Consider the following 25,925-nt stretch of genomic DNA (forward strand, 5'->3'; position numbering starts at 1 on the left):
ATCCTCTAGCCTTCACCAGTAGAGAGGCAACGGGGTTAACCCGAGTGTTACCATCTCGCCTAATCTCGCTGTCAACCGACAACAACTCAGGGGGCGTTACTTAATTCTTAAACGCTCCCAAGTAACCGTAGAAGCTCTACTAAGATAATGCCCCATTCTAGATTGGTGTTCATGATATACACACATGCACCCATAGACAAATCATCAAAGTAATCAATAATAAAAATGAGAAAATATATACTTTCATGAGAGAAAGAGATTTAGAAGTAGAAGATGAACATCCCGAACATACCCATAGATATTTACACCCACATTACTAGCTTCGTTGTAGTAGTGAACCTACTTGAACAATGAACTAATAGTGAGCATTACACTGAAGTCATTGGCCTACTTTTTGATGAAGACTTCGAGCCCAGCTTCCCCTTTTGTGGAGTTCAGGACATATGAGAGAGTCTGTTTCTAAATTGCTTAGAGATCTAGAGTGATATGAGTCCATGGGAATAAAATCCCTTGAACCCACAATCAATTTAAAAACTCACCCAAGAAAGTCAAAATCAAGTCAATGGAAAACCTAGACCACGTTAAAAAACTCATTTTAAGAACCTAAATTATAGAGAATTTAGACCCATTGAAAAATTTGTCTTAAGAATCTAGATTAGAGAGAATCTAGATCCGTTGAAGAACCTATTTCAAGAACCTAGATTACAAGGAGGAAAACCACAAAGGTTGTGATTTACTTTTGATAAGTTCAAAAGTTCATTCAAGAATAAGGGGAGATATACTCAACTCACAATCAAAATAATTCATCAAATTTCATAAAACTGTGAATAGTGCGGCTATAGTAACTCAAATATGTCTCCCCAAAACAAACCCTAACAAAATACATTCCCTAAAATACCCTTGGATGGGCGCCCCCTCTAATAAACCCTATACCGAAAATCACATAAATAATTCCCTTATGGCCGATGCCTCCCTTAATCCCTACATAAAAAGTTCTCTTAAAAATCCTTGTTAATGAAATAACTTTCCCAATAAGCCATTGGTCAAAAATACAAGGCCTTCTAAAAAAATCCTAGTTCAACAAAAATAAGACATGTGGGCCGAACATACTCAAGCCCAAATATTCAAAAAGTCCAAAGCCTCAAAAATAATAAACATAATAATAACCCAAACAATAAATCCTAAATCGTGTCTTCCATAACTTGTATCATGTGGATGAAAACTAGATCTCCTTTTTTCAAGCTTATCTTGAATGCCGGGCTCTTACTAGACTCGTCCCAAGTGGATTGCACCAATTCTTATATTGCTTTCTTGCTCTTCTCAACTCTCAATTTTGTGATTGCCCCATCTGAAACTTACAAAAAATCTTTAAGATTTGGTCCACTTTGGTGCCCGTCATAGAGTGTGAGGCGAAAACTCTTGTCGAAATATCTTTTATACATGCAGTCTTTTTCGTCACCAAGTCGCACCCAAATCTAATAGATGGATACCCGATCCACCCCCTCCTACATTTCTTAAAGCGTGTAGCTACTTAGTCCCATGAGTTTGGCCCCTCAAACTTATCACTAGTGCAATTGAATTTCTCTTTCTTTTTTTTTTTTTAAATATCTTTAAATTTTTTTAAAAATAAAAAATATATAACTTCACTAATAATTGCTTTCTTAACTCTTAAAAAAAATAAAATAAAAGATCCAAACAAAAACTTTGAGGATGCAAACTCGTGGGACCAAATTCATTAAGATGGTGATGACCGTGCCATCGACCAACCACTAGCGAAGCGAACATAAATGCCCGCCAAGCCGGGTACGGGCCACGCAGCACACCGAGGGAGGAAGGGAGTAAGAGTGGAAGGTTCCTAGCAATTCTACTCCCAGCACGATTTTTTTGAATTATTTTATATGCTTTTCACTTTTTGATTCTTTCCACTTTTTATTTGTTATGCTTATTTGTTTTGTATTCGAGGTTTAAGTAATTTTTTATATTTTATATCACATTGAGATTTCTTTTAAACAAATGTCATACACATGGCCTGTTAATGATCACTAGTCTGCTTTTTACGGCTAAATAACAAATTTCTGAGAGAACCACATGAAGTAAAAAAAAAAACACTAATTTATTTTGTAGCTATAGAAAAACACAACATAATTTGATTTTGGGACAAGCCACAAGTTCACAACAACTAATTTTGTATTTCAACCTTTATTATTATTATTATTATTATTATTATTATTATTATTATTATTATTATCGTCGTCGTCATCATCATCTTAATGACATCTTAATAATCATTATTAAGAATCGACCTTTACTTCCACCGGTGGCGCATGAGCTACATGCGCCTCCACAGCCAGTGATTGTCTCTCATCAACGATTCATCTCATTTTGTAGTTTCTACTTTTCTGTACTGCTACTTTCCCTAACCAAATATCGAGATAAAGCAGTCATAAAAGTCTACTTCAGCCAATCCAGCCCAATAAGATGTTACACACTTTTCACTACGACTAAAAGTCGTAATCTTATAGTCTATTTATCAAACTATATTAATACCACTTCAAGCGGCTTCCCCTAATAAGAAATGGGTAAAAGCCAAACTTTTAACTCCAGATCTCTCTTTTTTTTATTTCACTTGTATTGTATTTGTTGGTTTTGGAATGATTATTGGGTACTTACACCCCATTGAATCTTGTATCCTGTAACTCCTTAGTTTATATATGATATGCTTGCTTGCTTGAACAAACCAAAAAACAAAAATACTCCCACTACCATGAGAGGAACAAGCATGTGATTGCCAAGAAAAAAAAGTGGTTAATAATTAAAGATATTTCTTATACTTCCACATTATTTAAAGCTACAAAATGATAGTTCAGCTTATACATGACTCAATCGCTACTACTAGTTCCAATGTAGACATTCAACAAGATTGTTCTAGTTACAAAATGACACCTACACCTGAGGCAATATGTTTCAAAAACCTTTAGGGTTACTCACAGTTAATTTGCACTTGATATCAGTCCAAAAGACACAGCAAACTGCTACATGACTACATCACAAAGTGCACTTTAAATAAGCCGCACGTCCCCCAGCTTAATCATATACGAGTTTTGAAAACCACTGTCAAGCCAAGTCCGTTACATGCCTAAAGAGCAACTATGATAATACCATATATCGACTCCGCAAAATACATCATACCCTAGCAGTTTAACCTCAGAGAGTTGGCAGAATTTCTGCGAAGTCAGCCATCTTTAGAGCCAACAATAAACTTGGCTATGAAAAACCCAATTGTATCGAGTGGACCTGATGGATCAAACCTCTGCACGAGCTTTTCCTCACCTGGTCTTAGCCACTCCCTGCAGTCAAGCAGGGCAACTAATCATACAAAGTTCATTACCTTTCACCAAAAGTTCCTGTTATCACCCTGCGATTAAGTGGTGTAGGAGTAAAAGAAAAGAAAAACTGGCAGACACCCTTATAATTTGTCCACAAGAAGAGCAAATTAATAGAAGGCCAATCTACATCAAAGAAAGCATCCCTGAATGAGCATTCACACCAAAATATGACTGGACAAAAGTACTTACTCAGTATATCCATCAGGAAATTCACAACCACCAAGAAGACCAGGTCCTCCAATGCTTGGATGCTGAAAGGTATTACAAAATCAAACTTGGAAGCCCTCATATACAAAATGCTACTCCTACCTTCTTTACAACAATGATGCATTTTCTACTAGAGGTTCTAACGCAATTGGTATGATATATATATTATATAAGTGTATGATATATATTTCACATTTAAACTGATGGTTTAAGGGATATGTGCTGTAATATCATATTCAATAACATTTTTCTTTTTTCCAGGGATTGAAAAATCAGTGTCATCTTTCTCCCAGAAATATATTTTTCAATTTTGTAACAATCAAGTCTAACTTCAGTCATCATCTCTAGAATCCTTAAAAATAGAAGTAGAATTAGGCATCTAACCTGCTGCGCCAGGGAGAGAAATTTGTATGTATCCAAAGCATATCGCACCAAGGCTTCATTCTCACCAGGATTTATTGTACAACTAGCAATTCAACCACACAATGTAACATTTCGGTCATGGTAAGATGAGACACATACAACAAACTTAATGGTTCCAATAATATGTAATACACTTAGTTTTTGATAAATAAAGCAAGAGATTTGACGTTAATATATCACTAGGAAAATCATATGCAAACAGTTGCCTGTGTAACCAATGTACCCAAAAAGTGGCATTTGTTTTCAGAGATGAAATAAGATGAGTTGAGATTAAAGTTGAAAGTTAAATAAAATATTATTAGAATAGATTGTTTTAATATTATTTTTGTATTGGGATTTGAAAAGATTGAATTGTTTATTTTATTTTGTATGGGAATTTGGAAAAGTTGTAATGATTAAATGAGATGAGTGAACGAGATGTAAGAAACTGGGAACCACTATTTGCAGAGTGTATTCCCGTACCATACTAGGTAATCATCCCCATACATGCTTATAGACATTGACAGGTACTAAAAACTAATTAAGGACCTAGTTACATTTTTTTTTTTTGTTTTTTTTTTTTTCTTAAGACTGACATAGTTACTAAGATGAAGAACATTACACCTGAGTATTATCAGCTTAGAAGTGCGTCAACCTATAGTCCATTAATACAATGAATGAGACAAAAGCATACTAACGTTGAATACACAATTACTCCACCCGGGCGAGCTAACTGAACAGCCTGGTCAAACATTCTTCTCTGGTACTTTGCATGGTTTCTTAAGGATTGAATTGTTTCCTGGCAAAAAGAACATATTAAATTTTTTCCATCTATTGTTAAAAAGAAAATAAAACTCTACAACACATATAACCTAATACTAACATAAATTAAATGTTATAATATGGTGAATGGCAGGCACTCTAAAAATCTAATTAACTTCTTAATATTATTTTTTAATAAAACATCTTATTTGGAATCATCAAAAGATGGAAGGCTTCAGTCACAGAACCCTAGCACATAGGGGTATACAAAAAACCAACCAACCAGTCGTGACCGACACAGACCAACACCGGAGGCTGGAATCGGCCAGAATCGCCAGCGAACCAGTCGGCGGGCGGCAATATTTTAACAAAACCGACGGACGTCGGTTCAGTCACAGTTTGAGGCCGACTCAAACCGTTGAACCGGCCGACCCCATATATACTTATTTTTTTTTTTAATTTATACCTATCTAAAACGACGTCATTTTATACCTGAAGTTTGTGTTTTAAACATAGCTAAATGACGCTGTTTGGTGTTATGACAAACGTCGTCGTTTTATCTATGAGGTACGAAAAAAAAATAAGTAAAACGACGCCGTTGGATTTAAAACCAAATAGCGTTGTTTGATTATTACATTGTCTTCTTCCTTGAGTTCTTCTTCCTAGTGATTCCATTTCTGTTTCTCATCCTCTCTCTCTCCTCTGAACTCTCTCTCTCTCTCTATTCTCTCAGAAGGATCTCGCATCTACACAAACCGAACTCCGACCGAGAACCACCGTGGTCGAGACGGCTGGATTTCCTCCTCCCCATCGACCGGTTACAGTCAGTTGTCCTGCCATTTTCAGACGTCAGTCAGCATCAGTTTTGCCCAAAAACCGCACCAAAAACATCGGTTTTCACCCCTACTAGTAGCACATATAGTCTAATTTTCTTTCAAGCACTGGGGCAATAAGATGTTTTGGAAACTAATTTGTTGTAGTAAAATTTATATGCTAGGGTCTATAAAGGCATACACTTTCCTTGGGATGGTAATCATCATCTTCATTATTGTCTAGCACGCATCAGCCTCTAGATCAAAGATTTCAACTTAGTCAAAATATCTATTTGAAACGTAAATCAAGAGTGTGTACATCTAACAAACCCAGTCGTAGTTTAAGAGAGTTACACCTTCAAGACTCATTAGATTCAATAATCCCAGCTCCCAACCCCCGGGGACCCAGAAAAAATGAATGAAATAGAATAGGGAAAAATACAAGCTAGTTGGTCAGAATTCTATAGCCACAAAAACTATTTCAAGCATCCTTTCTAACTATAAACCAGCATTTCTAGAAACGCATCATCAAGAATGCATCTAGACCAAGTGTCCGGTCCCTATTTAACAATTCTTCTCGCAGCTTCAGATGAGCCGCTCAAGCCACCTTCTGCTCCACGCAAAACACATGTGAAGACCATCCAAAAAAGGCAACAAAGGATGGGCTGTAAATCAAGCATTTCACTAAAATAGAACGCTTAGGCGTTATTTTTGTATATGTCCCAGATACTTGAGCTCTTGGTTACTCTTTTGATCAATAAAAATTTGTTTACGGATAAAAAAAAAATTATAAAGAACAATACACCCTCAACGAACACGTGTGACTGAATTTGCATTTTAGAAGTAAGAAGCTAGAAAAGCCGGGCAGGAAATATCTTTTCTACCACTATGGAACACAGCTGAAACCAAAGATTAGGACAGAATGTTTCTCTGAGAAACCAGGTCAGGGCAAGCCGAATAATCCTAATGTCAAATACTCTCCTGCCTCAGACACTCTCCTGCCCCAGACCTACCTGCCACACCTAACCTCACCATCCCCTTTGTCCTTTTATGTCGTCTTTTGATTGATAAAACTTGGACCTAACACATTTCTCATACCCACCACACAATCTAATCCACTGAGCCAAGTCTCAAAGGTAAGTATGCCCCAACCAAATGCATGACCCAGGCTACACCCCAATGATAATTATATCATTTCTCTTCGATTTTGTAACAGAATATAATTATTTCCTTTAGGCAAACAGGGTGTAATTATTTTTTGATAAGTAGAATAGAGATTTTATTATTATTAATAAGAAAAAAGTGTCTCACCCAGCACACAAGTATAGGAGAGATCCACGTAAATAGAAAGGAAAAAAAAGAAAAAAAACAAGAGCTAAAAAGTAGAAATAGAAAGAGCAACACCATGTTGGGTCACCATCCAATGATTTCTGGCAACACCATACTCATAAAAACTTTCTAGCAATCCTTGGAGCTATAAAGAACCCATAAGAACTCAGGGCAACAAAACTACAGAGAATCCAGATAAAAATAATAAGTAAATCGAGACTGGATTAGATTTTCCTACCTCTCCAGCAAACAGTCGAGGTCTCAAACCAAGGGCAGAGCACGGAGCATCAAGAAGGACTCTATCAAAGCTGTGAGGAGAGAAACCTTTTGAATTCTGAACCCTACCACCACTGCACTGATTTCTTCCTGGCCCATTCCGCATTCTTCGTATATTCTTTCTTATTTCAGCTTTGCTTACATAAGTTCTCTCATTCGCTGTTTTATTGCAATTCCTAACTAGGATGTGAGTTAATTAGAGATGAATTCATAATTTCCATAGAGAAACATTGCACATGTTCATAAAAAAAATCAAGGTAATGTATTGTATACTCTGCAGAATCCAAACTCTAGAAACATAATTCAAAGCAAATATCATATGCATTTTTTTTCAATTGCAATCCTCCATGATCATTTATTATGCTCGAGTTTTTACACCTCAAAAGGAAACAATCTGGTCACAACCTGACAACTGCCTATGGAGTTGACTGACAGATAGTGTATGCAATTTACACACAGTCCAACCATGAATCCATGGTAAAGCAATGGCCATAGAGTTCACATAAATCGCAGACAATCATTTCCACAAGTAGCATTTGCTATCTTTCCAAGGATTTAAGAAAATGATTTCAATATATCAACTACTAGAAGTCAGAGAAGCAACAAAACCATCACGAATTAAAATATTTATGAAAAGTTGGTGCTTATTGTTCTCTAGGGTTTTTGAATGTCAATAAGCTATGTAAATCAAGTATATGGGAAAATTTACCTGCCATTTTCACAACTCTTGTCAGCATTCATCTCTTCCGTCAACTCTCTCTCCACATGCAAACTTGGCAAGTCAGAACTTTGAATGGTGACACCATTATTCTTTTCATTGCAACAGAGATTGGTTGTTGCGTAGGAATCATTACTTCGAGAAACAGCTTTAAGAGCATCAAGCTTATATGTGGTTATACAATTCAAACCCATTTCAGCAGCCAATTTCTGAATATCTAGGACCTTATAAGTTAACCACAAAAGAAGAAAGTTAAAATTAATCAAACCATGAAACAGAAATCGGAAAGAATATAGATGGTTGACATTTTTACCACTAAAAGAATAAATTTCATTTGGACAATGAGAATATAAAGGAGGACGTTAACTTTGTCTATCAGCAAGAATTGCAAAGAAAACCAATATTTACTTTTTCAAAAGCAGGCTACCATTATAACAAAAATCATGTTTCTATTTCTTTTTCAAGGACCACCTATTGATCTGATTACAACTTTTAAGTAATCATGAAATGCATGGAACAAATTTAATGCAAGTAGTAATAACAATAAAAAAGAACTCTAATGTAAGGGAACTGTAGCATTAAGCGATTAAGCCTTTACAAAGTATACTTGGAAAGCCTAGAATTTAAATGACATAGATGTAATAAGCCCTTACACCAGAATCAACACTGACAGAGGGATATGCTCTTCCGAAGACTGATGACCGTGGCCAATAAGACTGAAAACAGGGTGTCACAAGTTTAAGGTAGATCCACGTAATTGATGGGTTACTATGAATCAGCAAGAAGTAGGAAGCTGAAGGAAGAAAAGAAATCCGTGGCTTCGTTCCTCACTTGGAACCAATTTAATTTCATTGCTGGATCTAATGTTTTATTGCACCTCACTGAAAATTGCATCTCACCACAGTTGAGGAATTTATTGCAATTCTTGAAAAAAAATGGAGAAAAAAAAGTAGCACATGCAAGAATTTATTGTTTTATTGCACATGCAGTTTAATCAGCAAGAATTTATTGCTTGATCATGAAAATGGAGAAAAAAAAGTAGCAGATTAAACTGAGATAATATGTAGCTATTGCTTAGGTCAAAAGCACGATCACATCCGCAAACAAACTAGTTATAGCCCTGTGCTTCACGTGTGCAACCTTTTTCTTTTTCTTTTTTATAAGTGCATGTGCAACCTTTTCAATTATAATTTGTTATAAACTAATATTTTATAGGTAATTTGATCTATCGGTAAAACAAATACAAGTTGTTAATGTTCTATTCAATTAAATACCCATTACAAATTACAAAAAATTGTTTGCTAATGTGATAGAATGGCTCGAGTTAACCCGATGGTTGGTTCTCATCATACGTTAGTTAAATTTTTACATTTGTATCTGAAATTAAGTTTCTAGAATGACCTACATCTTCTATTTAATTTACAGAAGAATGTCCCTGTTTAAGTATTTGACTTTTTTCAGAATTATTAAGTGTATCCATTTTGAGATTGCCACTGCCTTATGGAATGACTTCATCAGCCCAATTCAGTTGGCTTGGGTTATGCACAGAGGGATGGTAGACGTCTCTATCAATTAAGGATTAGTTGTACTGTTATAGCGTAATGCATCTGGAGGACATGAATGATTTGGAGATCACAAGCACACAATAGAAGAGCTAACTTTTTCCTTCAAGACTCTGCTCCTTTGGACAGCCTATATATAATTTCTAATTTTCTATGTACTCAGGCTGAGTGTTTTTTAATAACATCTTCGATTACTTATCAATAAAATTAAGGTTATCCCTCCTGAGCAGGAGGTTAAAAGGCTCCCCAGAGATCCCAATCTGGGCGAGGAAGGCATCGAAAGGAGACTCTACAGGTGGGTTGCTCCTGACTGATCTCTGGTCCTTGCAAACAAGGCACCACGGTGAAGGTGACAAATTTGCTGGCAGAGACGTCTTTTACCTCGGGGATTAGTCGAGAACCAGAGCCTTATGCAAGGCAGTGAAAGTTCTCGGATACCTCGTCATAAAAAAAAATTAAGGTTATACTTTTCTACATAGTATGTATATGCATATACTATTATCAATCATTTTTACAGACTAATTTGAGCTATAATATTATGTGTACGTTGAAATAGGCAATTATCTAACAGGATAATAGCTGCTCAAAGCTAGGAGGCAAGTGATTATGAGCACTTCGAAACACATATTTTCCAAATTATATACCTGAATACAGTCACGCTCTTTTGAAATTGCTTTACATCTAAATTACGTGATTATGAACGTGCTTTTTTTTAATAAATGAAAGGCTCATTGCTCAAATCATATCATTAAGTATATATGCAAAGCCTATTCCATGATAGCCCCATCGATATAACCTTTATCATAAAAGCATGTGAATGTAAATGGATATGATTGTATGCTTCCATTTTGTCATGACTTGCATATGTAGTAATATTATTGAAGGAATGAAAGAAAGAAAAGGAAAAGGAAATGAAAAAGATACAAAAAAGAAAGTGACTAAATAATTGCATGTGATGACCGATAATGGATAAATAACGAAGGATAAATGATGATGGATAACGGGCGGATGGCAATGATGAAATGGCTCGCTAGTTGTGCACCTAGCAATGTCCATCTCGTTTTTTATGGGATTTCACCTGAGGCTTGGGTGGAATCATCATCGTCGAGATCGCCAACCCATGTGCACATGACGTAATTGCATGACTGATGGATTGTATGTAATGGTATGTATGATAAATATTTATGTTTTTTTTTTTTTTTTTTTTGATAAGTATAGGTAAAACTTTACTGATAGTAAAAGGCATAGCCCAAGTACACTGGGAGTATACATCGAAAATTCCTAAAATATTTATGTTGCATTTATGCATGATGATTTAAAGGAAAAGCTTAGTTAAGTATAGTACAAGCCTAGACTTTGCCAAAGTTTATTTCATTAATAAGTGATTCTAAGATTTTTTTTTTTTTTATAGGTAACAAGTGATTCTAAGAATTGCAAGACCCAAACAATAAAAACTCTTTTATTTAACAAAGTTTAATTTTGATAGGTAATAAGTGATTCTAAGAATTGCAAGACCCGAACAATAAAAACTCTCTTTTATTTAACAAAGTTTAATTATTTTATGGGATCTTTTCTACCTGCCTTGTATGACATTCTTTTTTTGTTTTTTTAATGTCACTAGCATTCCTAACCCTAGAGGGGATGGAATGTTACAGATTGGTTATTTGGGGAGGCAACACAATGCTCACAACTTTGAAGATCAAGAGAAACCAGCTAGTGTTAAAAATCTCTATGGTTAAATCTCTATGAACAGAAGGCCACCAACAACAATACTAGCTTGTCGTTTTTTTTTAATGTAAATTTTATGAATTGTTTTTCTTCTCCTTAATCAGGGTCCTCTCATTCATATAAGCCATGTGTATTTGAGTAATGCCCCTACGGGCTCTTTAATAAAATTTTCTTATTTACTTACATAAATAGAAGTAGTCAATATATACCGATGAAACTCAATTCGTCAAAGCATTGAAATCTGGTCAAAGCTCTTTGGGGTTGCATTCAAAGGTCTTGTATCAAGTTATCATATTTACAGCCTATTAATATAGCATTTCTTTATCAATGCAACAGCCTTTCCTTCAACTGCAACAACCTAGTGCCTATTATTTATCATATGATAAGGGCAGACTTGATAGCATTTGATAATGACAAATCTAGTTCAAAATATGTACCTTATTGTGAGATCTATCAACTGCAACAACCTCTCCTTCATCCTTCATGAGGATTGCAATTGCAGTTGTTTTCCCTCCTGGTGCCGCACACATGTCTAGTATTCGCTCACCTTTCTGAGGATCTAAAACATAGAAAGACAAATTTAAAAGAGTCCATTAAAAGTAAGTGTGAGCATCACGTAATGGCTAAATGCCGTGTAAGGGATATGATTAGAGTAGTTTGTTTTATTTATGATGAAGGGCTGGGCCTGGATGGCTAAAATTATTTGTAATACATTCAATGAGACTTGAGAATTTCTATGGCCACTTAAAGAGTCATTGAATTCAGCCATTTTCCTTTGATTTATGGAAATCCAGGTCTGAAATTTTTCTTGGGTCTTTACTTATCAAAAATAAATAAAAATTCTTGGGTCTTTTTTTTTTTTTTTTGTTGATCAGTAATATTGGGTCTTTTCAACCTAGAATGGTTGTATTGTTTTTTTTTTTTTTTTTTTTTTTTTCCAGAATAGGTCAGTTTCATCTTAGATTCAAATTCTTATTACTAAATCAATTAGCATGATGTTTCTTCAGTGACTAATTTCTAAATCATAAACCCCTAGGGGAAGTGGTAAAGGCCTTGGGTTTAGGGGTATGCTCCCCCCAGATCTAACGTTCAAATCCCCTTGGTGCAAACAATCTCTATGGGCCACAGACTGGGGGATTTTCCCCTTGAATTACCCGAGGTGCACTTGTGGAAAACTCCTTACCAAGGGCCTGTGCACCCCTGGGATTAGTCGGAATGATGTTCCTAGACACCCGATGCCAATCAAAAAAAAAAAATCTAAACCGTGTATGAAGCAACCATTGTAGTACTTCGCTATTAATAGGCAAGTTTTGAGCTACACACCTCATATCCAAGTTATATGAAACAATTTAGAAGATGAATGCCAAAAATCCTATACCAAGAATCACAAAATGGCAAACAAATCACTTTAGATGAATTTGACATGGCAATGCATACCTAGGGCATGAGCAGCAACAATGCTTGGAAGATTTTGTAGAAAAATTTCACCCTCGAGCACATCTGGGGATCAAAACAAAACAACATCAGCATGTCTAAAACTAAGAACAAAAAGTGATTCCAGGAAAAGTGAATAACAACCTATTAAGAATATAAGTACACAGCAAAGGGGGAAAAGAATAGTAGCTTAGAACATCTTTTTTTTATATAGGTAATAAGAGATTTTATTCCAAATATGTAGGCATAGCCCAAGTACTAAGACAAATATTCATGTCCCTTACAAGGTTTTTCACCCAACAATTTAAAGTGCTAAAGAAAAATCCCTAAATTCCCCCATAGTACGTTCACAATCTTCAAAACACCTCCCATTTCTCTCTAGCCATAAACACCAAAACAAACCACAAGGGAACCATCCTCGATTCTGCTGCACTGCCTCCACATCCCACTGCACCTTGCCAGCTAGCCAAGAAGTCCACCACATGTAAAGGCATCACCCAAGCAATGCCTACTCTTGCAAATAACTCATTCCACAAGACAGTCACCATCTCACAATGAAGGAAAAGGTGGTTAACAGATTCACCATCTTTTTTACTCATAAAGCACCATCTCAAATTAACTGTAGTTGAAATTTTCTCAAGCAACGCCAACCAGCAGAAAAATACAACTTTACTGGGCACTCTCGCTCTCCAAATCCATTTCCAGAGGTATCTTATATCACCATGACTATTTAACACCCTGTAAAAAGATTTCACAGAGAACCTGGAATTATGATCATGTACCCACTGTCAGTTTTGGTCTAACTACCCTTTCTCTCGGATTTCTTTCATTTATATAGAAATTATATATACGTAAGATGCTCACGCATGTCAACTATTTACAGCAGTCGGCTACCTAATTTACAACCACAAAACTAATCCTATAATTCTCTCCGTAATCATCTCGTAACACCCTCCCTCAAATTGATGCTTGTTGATCTATCAGCATCAATTTGTCAACCAAGAACTGATGTCGGTGCCGAGAAAGGGCTTTCGTAAATATGTCTGTAGTTTGACGTTCGGTGGAGATGTGAGGAAGAGTAATCACATGTTTGCAAATGATTTACAAATGGAATGACAATCGACTTCAATATGTTTCGTACGTTCATGGAATACAGGATTAGCAGCAATTTGAATAGCACTGGTATTATCAACATGAAGAGGAGTGGAATGCAGTTGAGAAAAACCAAGTTCTCCTAATAACCCACGAAGCCAAGTGATCTCCGAGCATGTTGAAGACATAGCACGATATTCTGACTCAGTAGAGAACTTGGAAACTCTATCTTGCTTCTACATAGCACGATATTCTGACTCAATAGAGGACTTGGAAACTCTATCTTGCTTCTTACTCTTCCAAGAAATAAATGCATTCCTTAAAAACATGCACCAGCCAGTAACAGAGCGACGAGTATCCGCACAACTGGCCCAATCAGCATCACTATACCCTACTAACTGTAAGGGAGAGTCTTTAGAAAAGAACAACCCGCATGTAGGGGTTCCCTTCAGATAGCAGATAATACGGCGGATAGCAGCTAAATGAAGATGTCGTGGAGCCTGCATAAATTGACTAACTTGCTGCACAGCAAAAGAAATGTCAGGGCGAGTAATCATCAAGTAGTTCAAACTCCCAACAAGCTGTCGATATAAGGATGGATCTGATAAGAGCTCGCCTTCCTCCTGACGAAACTTAAGGAGGACCAAGATCTTTCATGTGAAAAGAGGCATGGAGATGTTGTAATTGCTCAATTAACTCATTATTAGAGCCAGTAATCACAATGTCATCAACATATACTAGAAGTAATACAATTCCTGCAGATGTCTTGCGCAGAAAGAGAGGAATCAAACTAACTCTGAGTAAAATGAAAAGCAAGCAGGGTAGAATGAAATTTATCAAACCATGCACATAGAGCCTGTTTTAGTCCATACAAGGATCGGCGTAGCCGACAAACCTCTGAGGAAGGTGTAGCAAACATGCCAGGAGGTGGTCACAGAGATTTTTTCCTTCAAGTCCCCATGTAGAAAAGCATTCTTCACATCCATCTGCCGAAGAGACCATCCCTGCGACGCAGCAAGTGCCAAAATAGTTCACAATAGTCATTTTGGCAACAGGTGCAAAGGTCTCGTCATAATCAATACCATACTCTTGTCGATTCCAAAGAACCACGAGACAGGCCTTATATCTGTCTAGTGACCCATCAGACCGAAACTTGACTAAGTACACCAACTTACAACCAATATGTTTGACACCAGATGTACAAGTCACAAGATCCCAAGTGTGATTTTCTTGAAGAGCTTAGATTTCTTCTTGCATGGCTTGTTGCCAACATGCTTGAGTGGCTTTCTAGGTATATGAGTAAGGAACAGAAATAGTGTCGAGAGTGGCAGTAAGAGAAGTATGTGGAAAACCATACCTATCCTATGCATGTATATCCCGGGTGGAGAGTGGGATATAAGAGTCGCAGAATCAGATGATGGACCAGTATCTAGAAGGGGCGTTGAAGTAGGAAAAGGACATCGATAGTATACCAAACCTAGTTTAAATCGCTTGATAGAAGAAGACACATCATCAAAAACAGGAAGAAGAGTGATAGTAGGATCAGAAATAACCTGAGACTGAAAGAAATATTGATTCTCAAAGAAAATTGCATTTCGTGAGATTCGGAATTTGTTTGCATGAGCATCATAACAAACAAATCCTTTCTGTATAGGACTATATCCCATAAAGGCACACGTGACAGACTGTGCAGCAAGTTTGTGATGCTCAACAGGTGGCAAATGAACAAAACAAATACACCCAAAAGTATGAATGGATTGATACTCAGGAGATATGCCAAATAAGCGAAAATAGGGTGAATCAAAATCTAAAGTGGTAGTAGGCAAACGATTGATCAAATAGACAGCAGTAGATAAAGCTTCTACCCAGAACTTAGAAGGTACAGAAGAATCAATCAACAAAGTACGAACATCTAAAAGATGACGATTCCTTTCTGCTCAGCAACTCCATTTTGTTGAGGAGTATAAGGACAAGAACGTTGGGAAATGATCCCCTTTTCTTGAAGAAAATTTTGAAAAGAACAAGACATGTACTCCCCTCATGAGTCGAAGCATAAAGTTTTGATACACGTATTAAACTATGTCTCAACAAGCACAACAAATTTTTGAAAAACAGAAAATACATCAGCTTTAGAACGAAGAAAATATATCCAGGTGAATCGACTATAATTATCGATAAACGTCACAAAATAACGATATTGACCATGAGAAATAACAAGACTCACCCCAAACATCAGTATGCACAATCTCAAAACAGTGAGAAGCACGACTACCATGCGCAGGAAAAAGTAAAGTTTTACTTTTACCAAGACAACAAGTGGCACACTCAAAAGATACAAGAGAAGAAGAATATGAGTCTTTATTGCCCAAAAAACCATGTCTCAGAAGATGAGTCAATACAACAGAATTAGGATAATCTAATTTCTTATGCAAGATTTCATGAGTATTGGCAGTAGCCGTAAAAGCAAGAGAAACATTATTAGGAATAGAAAACTGTAAGGGAAACAAACGTCCTACTTTAGGCCCATTCGCGATCACCGTCCCCGACGCCTAATCCTGCACAAGACAACCACCACGAGAAAAATGAACATCACAATTACTATCTACCAATTGTCCAACAGAGATTAAATTGGTAGATAATCCAAGAGAGATAAAAATATCTCGAAATGAAGAGCCCAAATTACCAACAGCAATAATAGGAAGAGTACTGCCATCAGCGATCTGAATATTTTGCGAGCCTCTATACTTACGAACACCATGGAGACTCGTCATATTACCAGTCATATGATTAGAAGCGCCCGAATCAACAATCCAAGAAGTTGAGTTAGTGCTCGTACCTTGAAGTTGATTGTCATTCCATCCGTGAATCATTTGACAAACATGTGATTACTCTTCCTCACATCTCCACCGAATGTCAAACTATAGACATATTTACGAAAGCCCTTTCTCGGCACTGACATCGATTCTTGGTTGACAAATTGATGCTGGTAAATCAACAAGCATCAATTTGAGGGGGGTGTTACGAGATAATTATGAAGAGAATTATGGGATTAGTTTTGTGGTTGTAAATTAGGTAGAATTAGTCATAAATTAGGTAGCCGACTGCTGTAAATAGTTGACATACGTGAGCATCCTATGTATATATAATTTCTATATAAATGAAAGAAATCCGAGAGAAAGGGTATTCAGACCAAAACTGACAAGTAATTACAAACTTTCTTAGGACAATTGCGAGCAATATGACCAAATTCCTTGCAATTGAAACATTGTAACTTGTTCCTCCCTCCCCCTTATGCTGCATAGGCTACATTTACAATCTCAGAAAAGACCTTCTCAGAAGTCATACTCATCTAAGTGGATAGTTGTTGTTCTTCACGCAATAAATCTCCCAAACAAATGTCCAAAGAAGGAACTGGATCACGGTTCAATAAACCAGCTCGAACAAGCCCAAATTTGGGTCGAAGTTTCATTAATAACTGATCGCGTTGACTCTCAGCATGAACTGCTTGAAGAGCCGCGAGGGCAGTAGGAACCTTTGCATGAGCAATGGCAGAATACTCACTCCAAAGGTTAATAAAACCGGAATAAAATTATGCGATAGGTAAATTGCCTTGACTATAATTACTAATTTCCAACTCTAATTGAAACTTTCGAGCACTATGATCTTGGTGGTAAATACAATGAAGATAATCCCACATAGCCTGAGCCGTAGTAAAACAGCGAAGATTGGTTACAAGGTGAGACTCAATGGTCCCCAATAGCCAAGAGATTACCTTGGCATCCTTGATCTCCCATTGAGCAAATTCTTTTTCATCAGTGGGAATTTTAGCAGAATTTATGAATTGATAATTCTTTTCCTTTCAAAAATATCTTAGACTGAAATTCCCATATAGGAAAATTTTTGCCAGTAAATCGTACAATAGTATTTTCAATAGACATTATGAAAGTCTATGAATAAAAAATTAACCCAATAGGAGAGGCCCAAACACGTATTGCAACACAAGGTTCCCAAAATGATAATAGGAATATCAATTGGGCCGACGCAAAATGATCCACTCAAAATAATAGAATTCCACTCAAAATTAGCCCACGGAAAGAATAATAATAATTTAAAATAAAACTCACCGCTAGAAGCTCTTCACTATTGGGCTTACATGTATTTTATTTTCTCTCCCATTGAGCAAAAGAGAGACACGGCCCACAAAAAAAATAAAAAGACCCACAAGAAAGAAAAGTATTGCCCACGAAAAGGAAACCTGAAGATGCTTCTTGAGAGAAAAAGAAACCTGAAGATGCCGTAAACAATGATAGGAAAAAATATAAAACAACAATATGACCCAAAAAGAAAACACTGCCGATTGCCACACAGAAGTGGTCGACCACCACACAGTTGTACACAGAACCTGCCGATGGCCTCAAAGCCACCCACAAATGCCGTCAACCACCACAGGAAATGTATATTGTTGCATAACCATCACCTGCAGCTGCCAACAGCCACTAAGAGGACAAACCCACAAGTTGGAACCCCACAAGCACCGAGAAAACACTCACAACAAACTCAGAAACTCACCACTGTGTGAGAACAGAAAATTATTGTCGCAACTCAGAAATTCTCAAGGATTAAGACCACAGAGAAATGATAATCAGAATAGAAGCTCTGATACCGTGTCAGTTTTGGTCTGAATACCCTTTCTCTCGGATTTCTTTCATTTATATAGAAATTACAGATACATAGGATGCTCACGTATATCAACTATTTACAGCAGTCGGCTACCTAATTTACAACCACAAAACTAATCCCATAATTCTCTCCGTAATTATCTCGTAACACCCACAGCATCCTATCCTCCTGTTCTGATCAATCTTCGTATCATATAATGTTACAAAAAAATCAAAATCAGCAGCTTCACTCACTTCCCAGTCCTGTAATTCTCTAGTAAATTCGACATTCCAATGCAACATATTATTAGAAAACAAATAAGAGTCAGCCACTGCAGCCCCTTTGTTTCTAGCAATCCTGAAAAGGCTAGGATATGCAAATTTAAGAGCTAAATCTCCACAACAAACATCATGCAAGAAAAAAATATTTGTCCCGGTCCCCACTTTGAAATTAATGTTTTTGACAAAGTCCCCCCATCCCAACCGAATGGACTTCCATAATCCCACCCCAAACACCCCTTTTATTTCATTAGTACACCAATTCCCGCACATCCTTCCATATTTAGTATCTACAATCTGCCTCCACAATGCATTACTCTCTAAAGAATAGTACTTCAGAACATCTTGTAAGGAGGTGATAAATGATCACAGGAAATGCTGAAGTGGAAAGAGAAAAACAAGACAACCCTAAGTGTGATGTCTACAAGAACTAGTGCAGTATGCGAAAAGGGAGATACATATTTTTTTATTGGAGATATATACTTCACTTTCCCATCCTTACTATTTGGCAAATAATTGTAGGACAGTTCTAGAGATTTAAGTTGATAAGTTGAGGTGACCAAGGCTCAGAAAATAAGGGTCTTTCAACTATGGAAGCAGAAGTTTAGGATTAAAACGATTTGAAAACAAGTTGTTTATGGCTTGAAAGCTAGTATACCATTCCAGGAAATTCACTTAGACATTATAACAATTTAAAATTTCTAGGAGATGAAAAAGGCAGGAGACACTACAATATATCAGTTAAACTTTCATTTGTCATACAAGTTGAGCTCAAAAGCTTGATAGAGAAGGTAGTAGTTGCATGAAGCCATACAAACACGATCATATAACACCCTTATGTTTTCAAGCCAAAACCAGATCCTGCATCAAACAAGGAAGTTAAGACAAAGGGCACTTCCCAATGACAGAGCTAGGAATTTTTATTTGGGGGACTGGATTAGTAGAGCATGAAGCTCCGAACATTGATTATTTTGGAGATGCCGAATATAATTTTAGATTTACCCTTCCATTGATGCCGAATATAATTTTGTGCTTATATATGCCTTATATAATCTCCTAGACCTCGTGCCGACACACTGTTAGTCGAAACCCTAGCCTTCGACCCTTAGGTTCCACCACTGTTCTTTCGGCAGTCTTACTCAGGTAAGACAATTGCACTGCCACCGCCACATACAAGATTGACAGGCTCCGGCGACTCCTCTAAGGGCACTCCAGCGTCGGTTCCTCCCTACGACAATAGGGATTTTCTCAAGAAACCTTTCTTTTGGTGTAGTTTAAGCTTAATAAGCATCAAACATACATCAAATCTGCATTTTATTCCCATACAACATTTTTTTCTCCTCGAGATGATAGCACGAGATGATCCTATGATTTGGGATCAGAGGATGACAATGTGCGACACGGAATTGTCTCAAATGGAAGGTGAGAGGTGGTTAAAGGTGGAATCAAAAACTTTCATTTTTATAAAAGGGGGAGGAAATAGCTTTTGCATCTCAGAACGTAGCAAAAGGATGGCTAAGTTCATATGTCTATGCCGGTCATCGGTTTCATGGGTTGCTAAGGGGATAGAGGATTGCTTAGACCTCCTCAGTCATGTCGGATTCTTCTGGGAGCTAAGGATAAGCAATGGAGTTCTCATCATTCAACACCATATTAACGCAAATGGCAATTTTCTACAACTCCGAAAATTCCATAATGGAAGGAGGAAGGGTTTGTTGGTGATCCCTGAAGGTGCAAATGGCATCAGATAGAAAGGTTTTGTGCATTCCATTCAAAGCGTCAGTAGGTCCAAAGTCCCTGTTCTAAAGCATGCAAACAAAGAGGAGTTCGTTGATGGAAAGACAGTGAGAAGGCCTTTCACGGTCAAAGGTGCCTCATATGCCTCAATGTTGAGGTCACCAGCGTGTATTCTAGTCGAGGGTAGCTCCATGGTGGAAGGAAAGGGTAGGCACTTGTAGGAGGAGACAAAGGTTGTCAGGTGACATTGGGACAAGTAGAGGGTAAGCACGCTCCTCATGTGTTGCATGGTGGAATGGGTGCCCTCTGTCGAGTGTTTGAGGGTGGGAGAAGTGGAGGGGGTCTTGTAGGCTGTTAGAGCTCAATTGACGGGAGTTATGGAGTATGTGAGAGATCTGATGATTAAAGTGGATAGGGGGTTGGACTTGGTCATGGGTTTGGATGGTAGGTCGAAAATGGACAAGGGGGCAAGGGGTCGATCCTACGGGCTTGAAGGCCTCAAGTTCACCGGCCAAGGGCACCTCAACACCTTCATAGATAGGGTCGTCGGGTGCCAGCATCACTATTCATTGCAGCTTGCATTCTCACTGCCCTCAGTCACCAGTTGCAAAAGGGGTTGGTGCTTTTTTTCAGGGTTCACTTTCAATTGAAGATGGGGGGATCCTTCTAGGTTTTTGAGTACTTTGGAAGAAACGAACAAGTCTCTTTTAGAAGATTAAAATGGTGTAACAGAAGGTAATGCTTCCCCTCTTGTTTCGGAGGTGGGGATGAGCCTAGCCTTATCTGTTCTATGCCTCCTGATGGAGCAATAGGGTTGTCGAGGGTAGTGCACCTACAAGTAATGTTCTTGTCGATGGAACAACGACACCTACGCCAAAGGCAAAGGAACCTCCAATGGTGACAGCAACAATATAGCTGTTGAGGAGATTCAGGATTTGAATGAAGGAGATGGTGGGGAGAAAATTATGAGTTTGTTGTGGGTGCCTTGTGAGGAGGAATGTTTAGGGTCAGGAGTGATGTTGGGAGCTGTGTATGGGGAAAATATTGTTCCCCCGGTATCTCTTCCTCTAATAAACAATATAGCGGGTTCATCATTGGATTGGGTTCTGCATAAGGTTAATGAGATTCAACAATGTTTGGGGATTTCATATGAAGGATGTGACGACCAATTTACAGCACTACTCATTGCGATTGAGAGGGTTAAAACATCTTTTTTGGGCAATCAACTACAACTCTAAGGGAGGTTCAAGTCAAGAGAAGACTAGAGGGAGGGCATTATGAAGCCGTCCTCGTGGAGGGAGTTTTAGGTGGATTATTAATCTTATGGGAAACAAGGGGTTGGGGTTAGGGTTGGGGAGGTGTGTTCTATTCTCATTCAAGCTTGATGTATTTTGGATAGATTTCTAATTTTCACAAGCTTACTGGTCATTAGAGGCTTTCTAGTATGGGCTAGGTGTTTCTTGTATACGCCCAATATACTTGGTTACTTCTATTGATATTAATATATATAATATTTTTACTTAAAAAAATTGTATATATGAAAACAAAAAGATTCTTTAAAATTGTAGGTTCCAAGTTCCAACTAAACTCGCAATGTTTTATTTTTTTTATAAGTAGGAATTTTATTAAACAACATAATTAGGCATAGCCCAAGTACATAGGAAGTATACAAGAGAAAACCACCTAATTACAAACTAAAGCTAAAAAACAATACAAAAGTCGTTTAGACTAGTCTCATCCATTACAATAATCGAAACCCAAAGCAACAAAGTATGATAAAAGAAGTCTTTAATCCCTCCCACCGAGTGTTCTCTATTATCAAAACAGCGCTCATTCCTCTCATTCAAAATACACCACATAAGACAAAGTGGTACCATCTTTCAAACGACCCTTATTTGACAATTGCCTTGAATCCAAATCCAACAAGCCAGGAGGTTCACCACCCTCTTAGGCATCACCCAAGCAATGCCAAGCTTAGCAAGAACCGCATCCCACAAAGCCTTCAACACATCACAATGGAGAAGAAGGTGATCTGACGATTCACCACCCCTTTTGCACATGAAACACTAGTCCATTACAATGATACCTCGCTTTCTCAACTTGTCGATAGTAAGCATTTTCCCATGAGAAGCCAACCAACCGAAGAAGGCCACCTTGAAAGGTACTTTGCATCTCCAATTAATTTTCCAAGGAAAAAAAAAAAATCAGTAGAAGAAGGAGATGCCAAGACCTTGTACAAAGATCTAATCGTGAATATCCTATTACCAAGCTAGTTCCAAAGTAATCTATCATCCCCTCCAGATTTTATTTTGAAAGCATAAAGCAGGCTGTAAAAATCAGTAATGTCCCCCACCTCCCGATCCTGGACAACCCAAATAAAGCTAACTGACAAATGAATAAGACCAGTATCAATATTAATCCGCCATGGAAGCATCTTTATTCGAGGCAATTCAAAAAAGAGAAGGAAAAGTATTCTTCAAAGCCTCATCTCCACACCATAAGTCGTGCCAAGATCTGATTCGGTTACCCCTACCCACCTCAAATCTGAATTTTTTTTAGACCTCCCCCTATCCATTACAAATGAATTTCCACACTCCCACACCGTATGCCCCTACTTCGTTAGAGCACCACCCTCCCCATATGCTCCCAAATTTGGCATCAATAATGATCCTCAAAAGAGTATCCCCTTCGAAATGGTACCACCACAACCATTTCCCCATGAGTGCCGTGTTGAATGTTTTCAGCTATCTAATCCCTGAAACTCCCAAAGGTAAAGGAGTGCAAATCTTGTCCCATTTAAGCAAGTGGAATTTCTTCTCATCCTCCAATCCACCCCACAAGAAAGCACAAAAGATATTTTCCATTCTATTCGCCACTCCTACAGGCAAAGGAAATAGAGGAAGGGAGTAGGTTGGAATATTAGATAAAGTACTCTTGATTAGAGTGATTCTTCCCCCATTAGACAAATAGATCCTTTTCCAACCAGCCAATCTACATTCAATCTTCTCACTAACCCCATCCCAAATTGCCTTAATTAGATATAAAGGGAGTTCCCAAAGGAAGCCCAAGATACTTCATAGGCAAAGTGAAACCTTACAACCCAAAATATGAGCCAAATCCCCAAAATTATTGACCAAACCAACGGGGACTATTTCAGACTTTGACAAGTTAACCTTTAAGCCAGATACAGCTTCAAAGCATAACAAAAGAACCTGTAGTGAACAGACCTGATCAGAATTTGGCTCACATAGGATTAAAGTCTCATCCGCAAAGAGTAAATGAGAAACATTAATGCAGCCATGTGAAGAACTGCCTACTAAGAAGCCCGAGATGAAACCCCTATCCACTACCACCTCCAACATTCTGCTCAATGCATTGATGACTAAAATAAAAGGGAAAGGGGATCACCTTGTCTCAATCCCCAAGAGCTGTCAAAAGTTGGCAATGGAGCACCTCAATGGCATTATTCCTTCAATGATAGTTGGCAACTTCACGGAAGAATTTGGTGCACTAGTCTCCTTCCTTCAACCAAAGAGCCTAAGACTTTTGACATCAGGAAATCTCCTCCATAAGGGCAATTTTTCCCAACTCAGCAGCAATGCCAAGTTTTCTTTCCTTCTCATCAACCGAAAGATCCCCAACAGCCTCCTTTTCATCAAAGTAATGAAGATCCTCAAAAATAGACTTTTTCTGATCAACAATGTTGCCAAGAACTTCCCCATTCCATTTCTTCAAATCATTCTTCAAAGCTTTAAATTTACCAGCTAAAACAAAGTTGGGTGTACCTGACAACTTATAAGAGGACCATCACGCTCTCACCTTATTTTATAGAAAATGCATTTCACTGTTCGTAATTATTATTGCTGTGTTAGAGAGAATCCTTACTATGAAAATCTGGGAACAATATAATATCAATAATGGATTGGTGTTGCATGTGTAAGCCCCTACAGTCAATTACTTATTGCTGCAATGTTAAGTAGCTAGAGAAGTTTGGGCCTTGATGTCCAATATTTTTGGCATTGCATGAGAGATGCCCCCAAAGCGTACTGAAGTTATTAGCTATTTGGAGGAGTCAGAGTCCAGGTCACTGCAACATGGAAACTTGGAGGCTAGGTCCTCCATATTCAAGTGCATTATCTTGTTGTATTTGGGTTGCCCCTTTGTAATGTTAATGACTTTCTCTTTTATTGGTACCGAGTGCCCGAAATCAAGTCCCAACTAATCCCAAGCGAGTGTAAATGAAATTTAAAATACTATAAAAAACCTACTAATAATTTCTCTCACACTCGAAGGAAAAAAAATAATAAATTCTTTTATTGTTAAGACAAATTTTATCAATACGAAAATAAGGCATAACCTAGGTACACAAAATGTATATAAGAGAATAAGAATTAAAGAGCTGAACATAAACAAACAGAAGATGCACCTTATCAGGAGCTAGAAATAGATATAAGGAAGTCATGAAAACTGAGTCCATTGAAGTCTATAGTTATAAGCCAAAGAACTAATGCATTGATGAAGAACTTTTAAGATCATCCAGAGAGCATTCCCAATCTTCAAATCTCTAAATCGTTCCTTTCCATCCAAATGCACCCTACTAGGCAAACGGGAGCCATCTTTCACACAGAATTTCGCTTCCTAGAGGAAATTTGAAGTATTGTGTCTACCTCTTCATTACTTACTACTGATGAGTACAGCAAATTGAAAGCTTTTGTGATGGCCCCAATTTCCCATTCATGGGTATGAAGCTAACATTCCACCATCGTGAACCATTAAAAATTTCCCTTAACTCAATCATTGAAGCCTCCTGCTCATTCGCAATCCTATAGACTGATGGGAAGGCATCCTTGGCTTGTTTAGGAGGGAATGGAATGGAAAAAATAGATTTATTTATAATATTCTATCATTTCCTTATTTGGGAGTTTATTAGAAGGGAATGGAAATCGTTTGGAACTTTAGTTAAGAGGACATAGACTTGGTAGAAGGATCTAAATACAAACTGAATTATCAGTAATTTATCTATCCAAAAAGGAGAAAAGCAAGAAACTTTTAGCAAAGTATATAGTTTATGCTGTCAAAGGATGTGTATGTACACCCTAGAAGACATGACAAATTTATTTTAAAAGGAAAAGGGAGCCAAATCATCTTGTCCAAGCTAACAATAAATAGCCCAGTTTGGTTACGGGTTTTATCAAAAAAAAAAATCACCTTCAATCCAAACATCTTCCAATCTCAAAGAATTTCTCTACTTCAACTTTTCATCTAATCATTTGCCTAGATTTCAGTGAATAGTCAAAAACACAAAAACCAAAGAGGGTTTTACAAAAACCAAAAATAACTGCCCTAAATAAAATTATATTCAAAGAACTTTTCAACTCTACCACCCACTTTTCCAAACCCCAATTTAAATCATATCTCATAAAAATCTTGTATTTAGTTTTTTTCTATCCATGTAATGCCCCATGGAAGACCCAAACCACATGGCCTATATTCTAAAAGGACTAGTCAATAATACAATTGGAGCCCCATTAGAACCTTATAAA

The 25,925-nt window shown here is 37.4% G+C and overlaps 1 protein-coding gene across 5 annotated transcripts in view; it reads right to left on the reverse strand.

Moving 5' to 3' along the window:
* Positions 1-2,802: 2,802 nt before the first annotated feature.
* LOC122307702 (rRNA (cytosine-C(5))-methyltransferase NOP2C) overlaps positions 2,803-25,925 on the reverse strand; it is a 39,774-nt gene continuing 16,651 nt past the window's right edge. For 3 of the 5 annotated variants that reach the window (XM_043120746.1, XM_043120748.1, XM_043120750.1), the window contains 9 exons: positions 12,620-12,682; positions 11,620-11,741; positions 8,546-8,608; positions 7,884-8,116; positions 7,137-7,350; positions 4,694-4,794; positions 3,978-4,059; positions 3,576-3,637; positions 2,803-3,347 (listed from right to left, as the gene is read on the reverse strand). In XM_043120746.1, the coding sequence (XP_042976680.1) occupies positions 3,233-3,347; positions 3,576-3,637; positions 3,978-4,059; positions 4,694-4,794; positions 7,137-7,350; positions 7,884-8,116; positions 8,546-8,608; positions 11,620-11,741; positions 12,620-12,682 (1,055 nt within the window). In that variant the 3' untranslated portion in view covers positions 2,803-3,232. Of the gene's footprint in view, positions 3,416-3,575; positions 3,638-3,977; positions 4,060-4,693; positions 4,795-7,136; positions 7,351-7,883; positions 8,117-8,545; positions 8,609-11,619; positions 11,742-12,619; positions 12,683-25,925 lie in introns of all 5 variants that reach the window. The other 2 variants (XM_043120749.1, XM_043120747.1) reach the window with 2 other exon arrangements.

Source organism: Carya illinoinensis, chromosome 4 (assembly GCF_018687715.1).
Source record: "Carya illinoinensis cultivar Pawnee chromosome 4, C.illinoinensisPawnee_v1, whole genome shotgun sequence".
Taxonomy (NCBI): domain Eukaryota; kingdom Viridiplantae; phylum Streptophyta; class Magnoliopsida; order Fagales; family Juglandaceae; genus Carya; species Carya illinoinensis.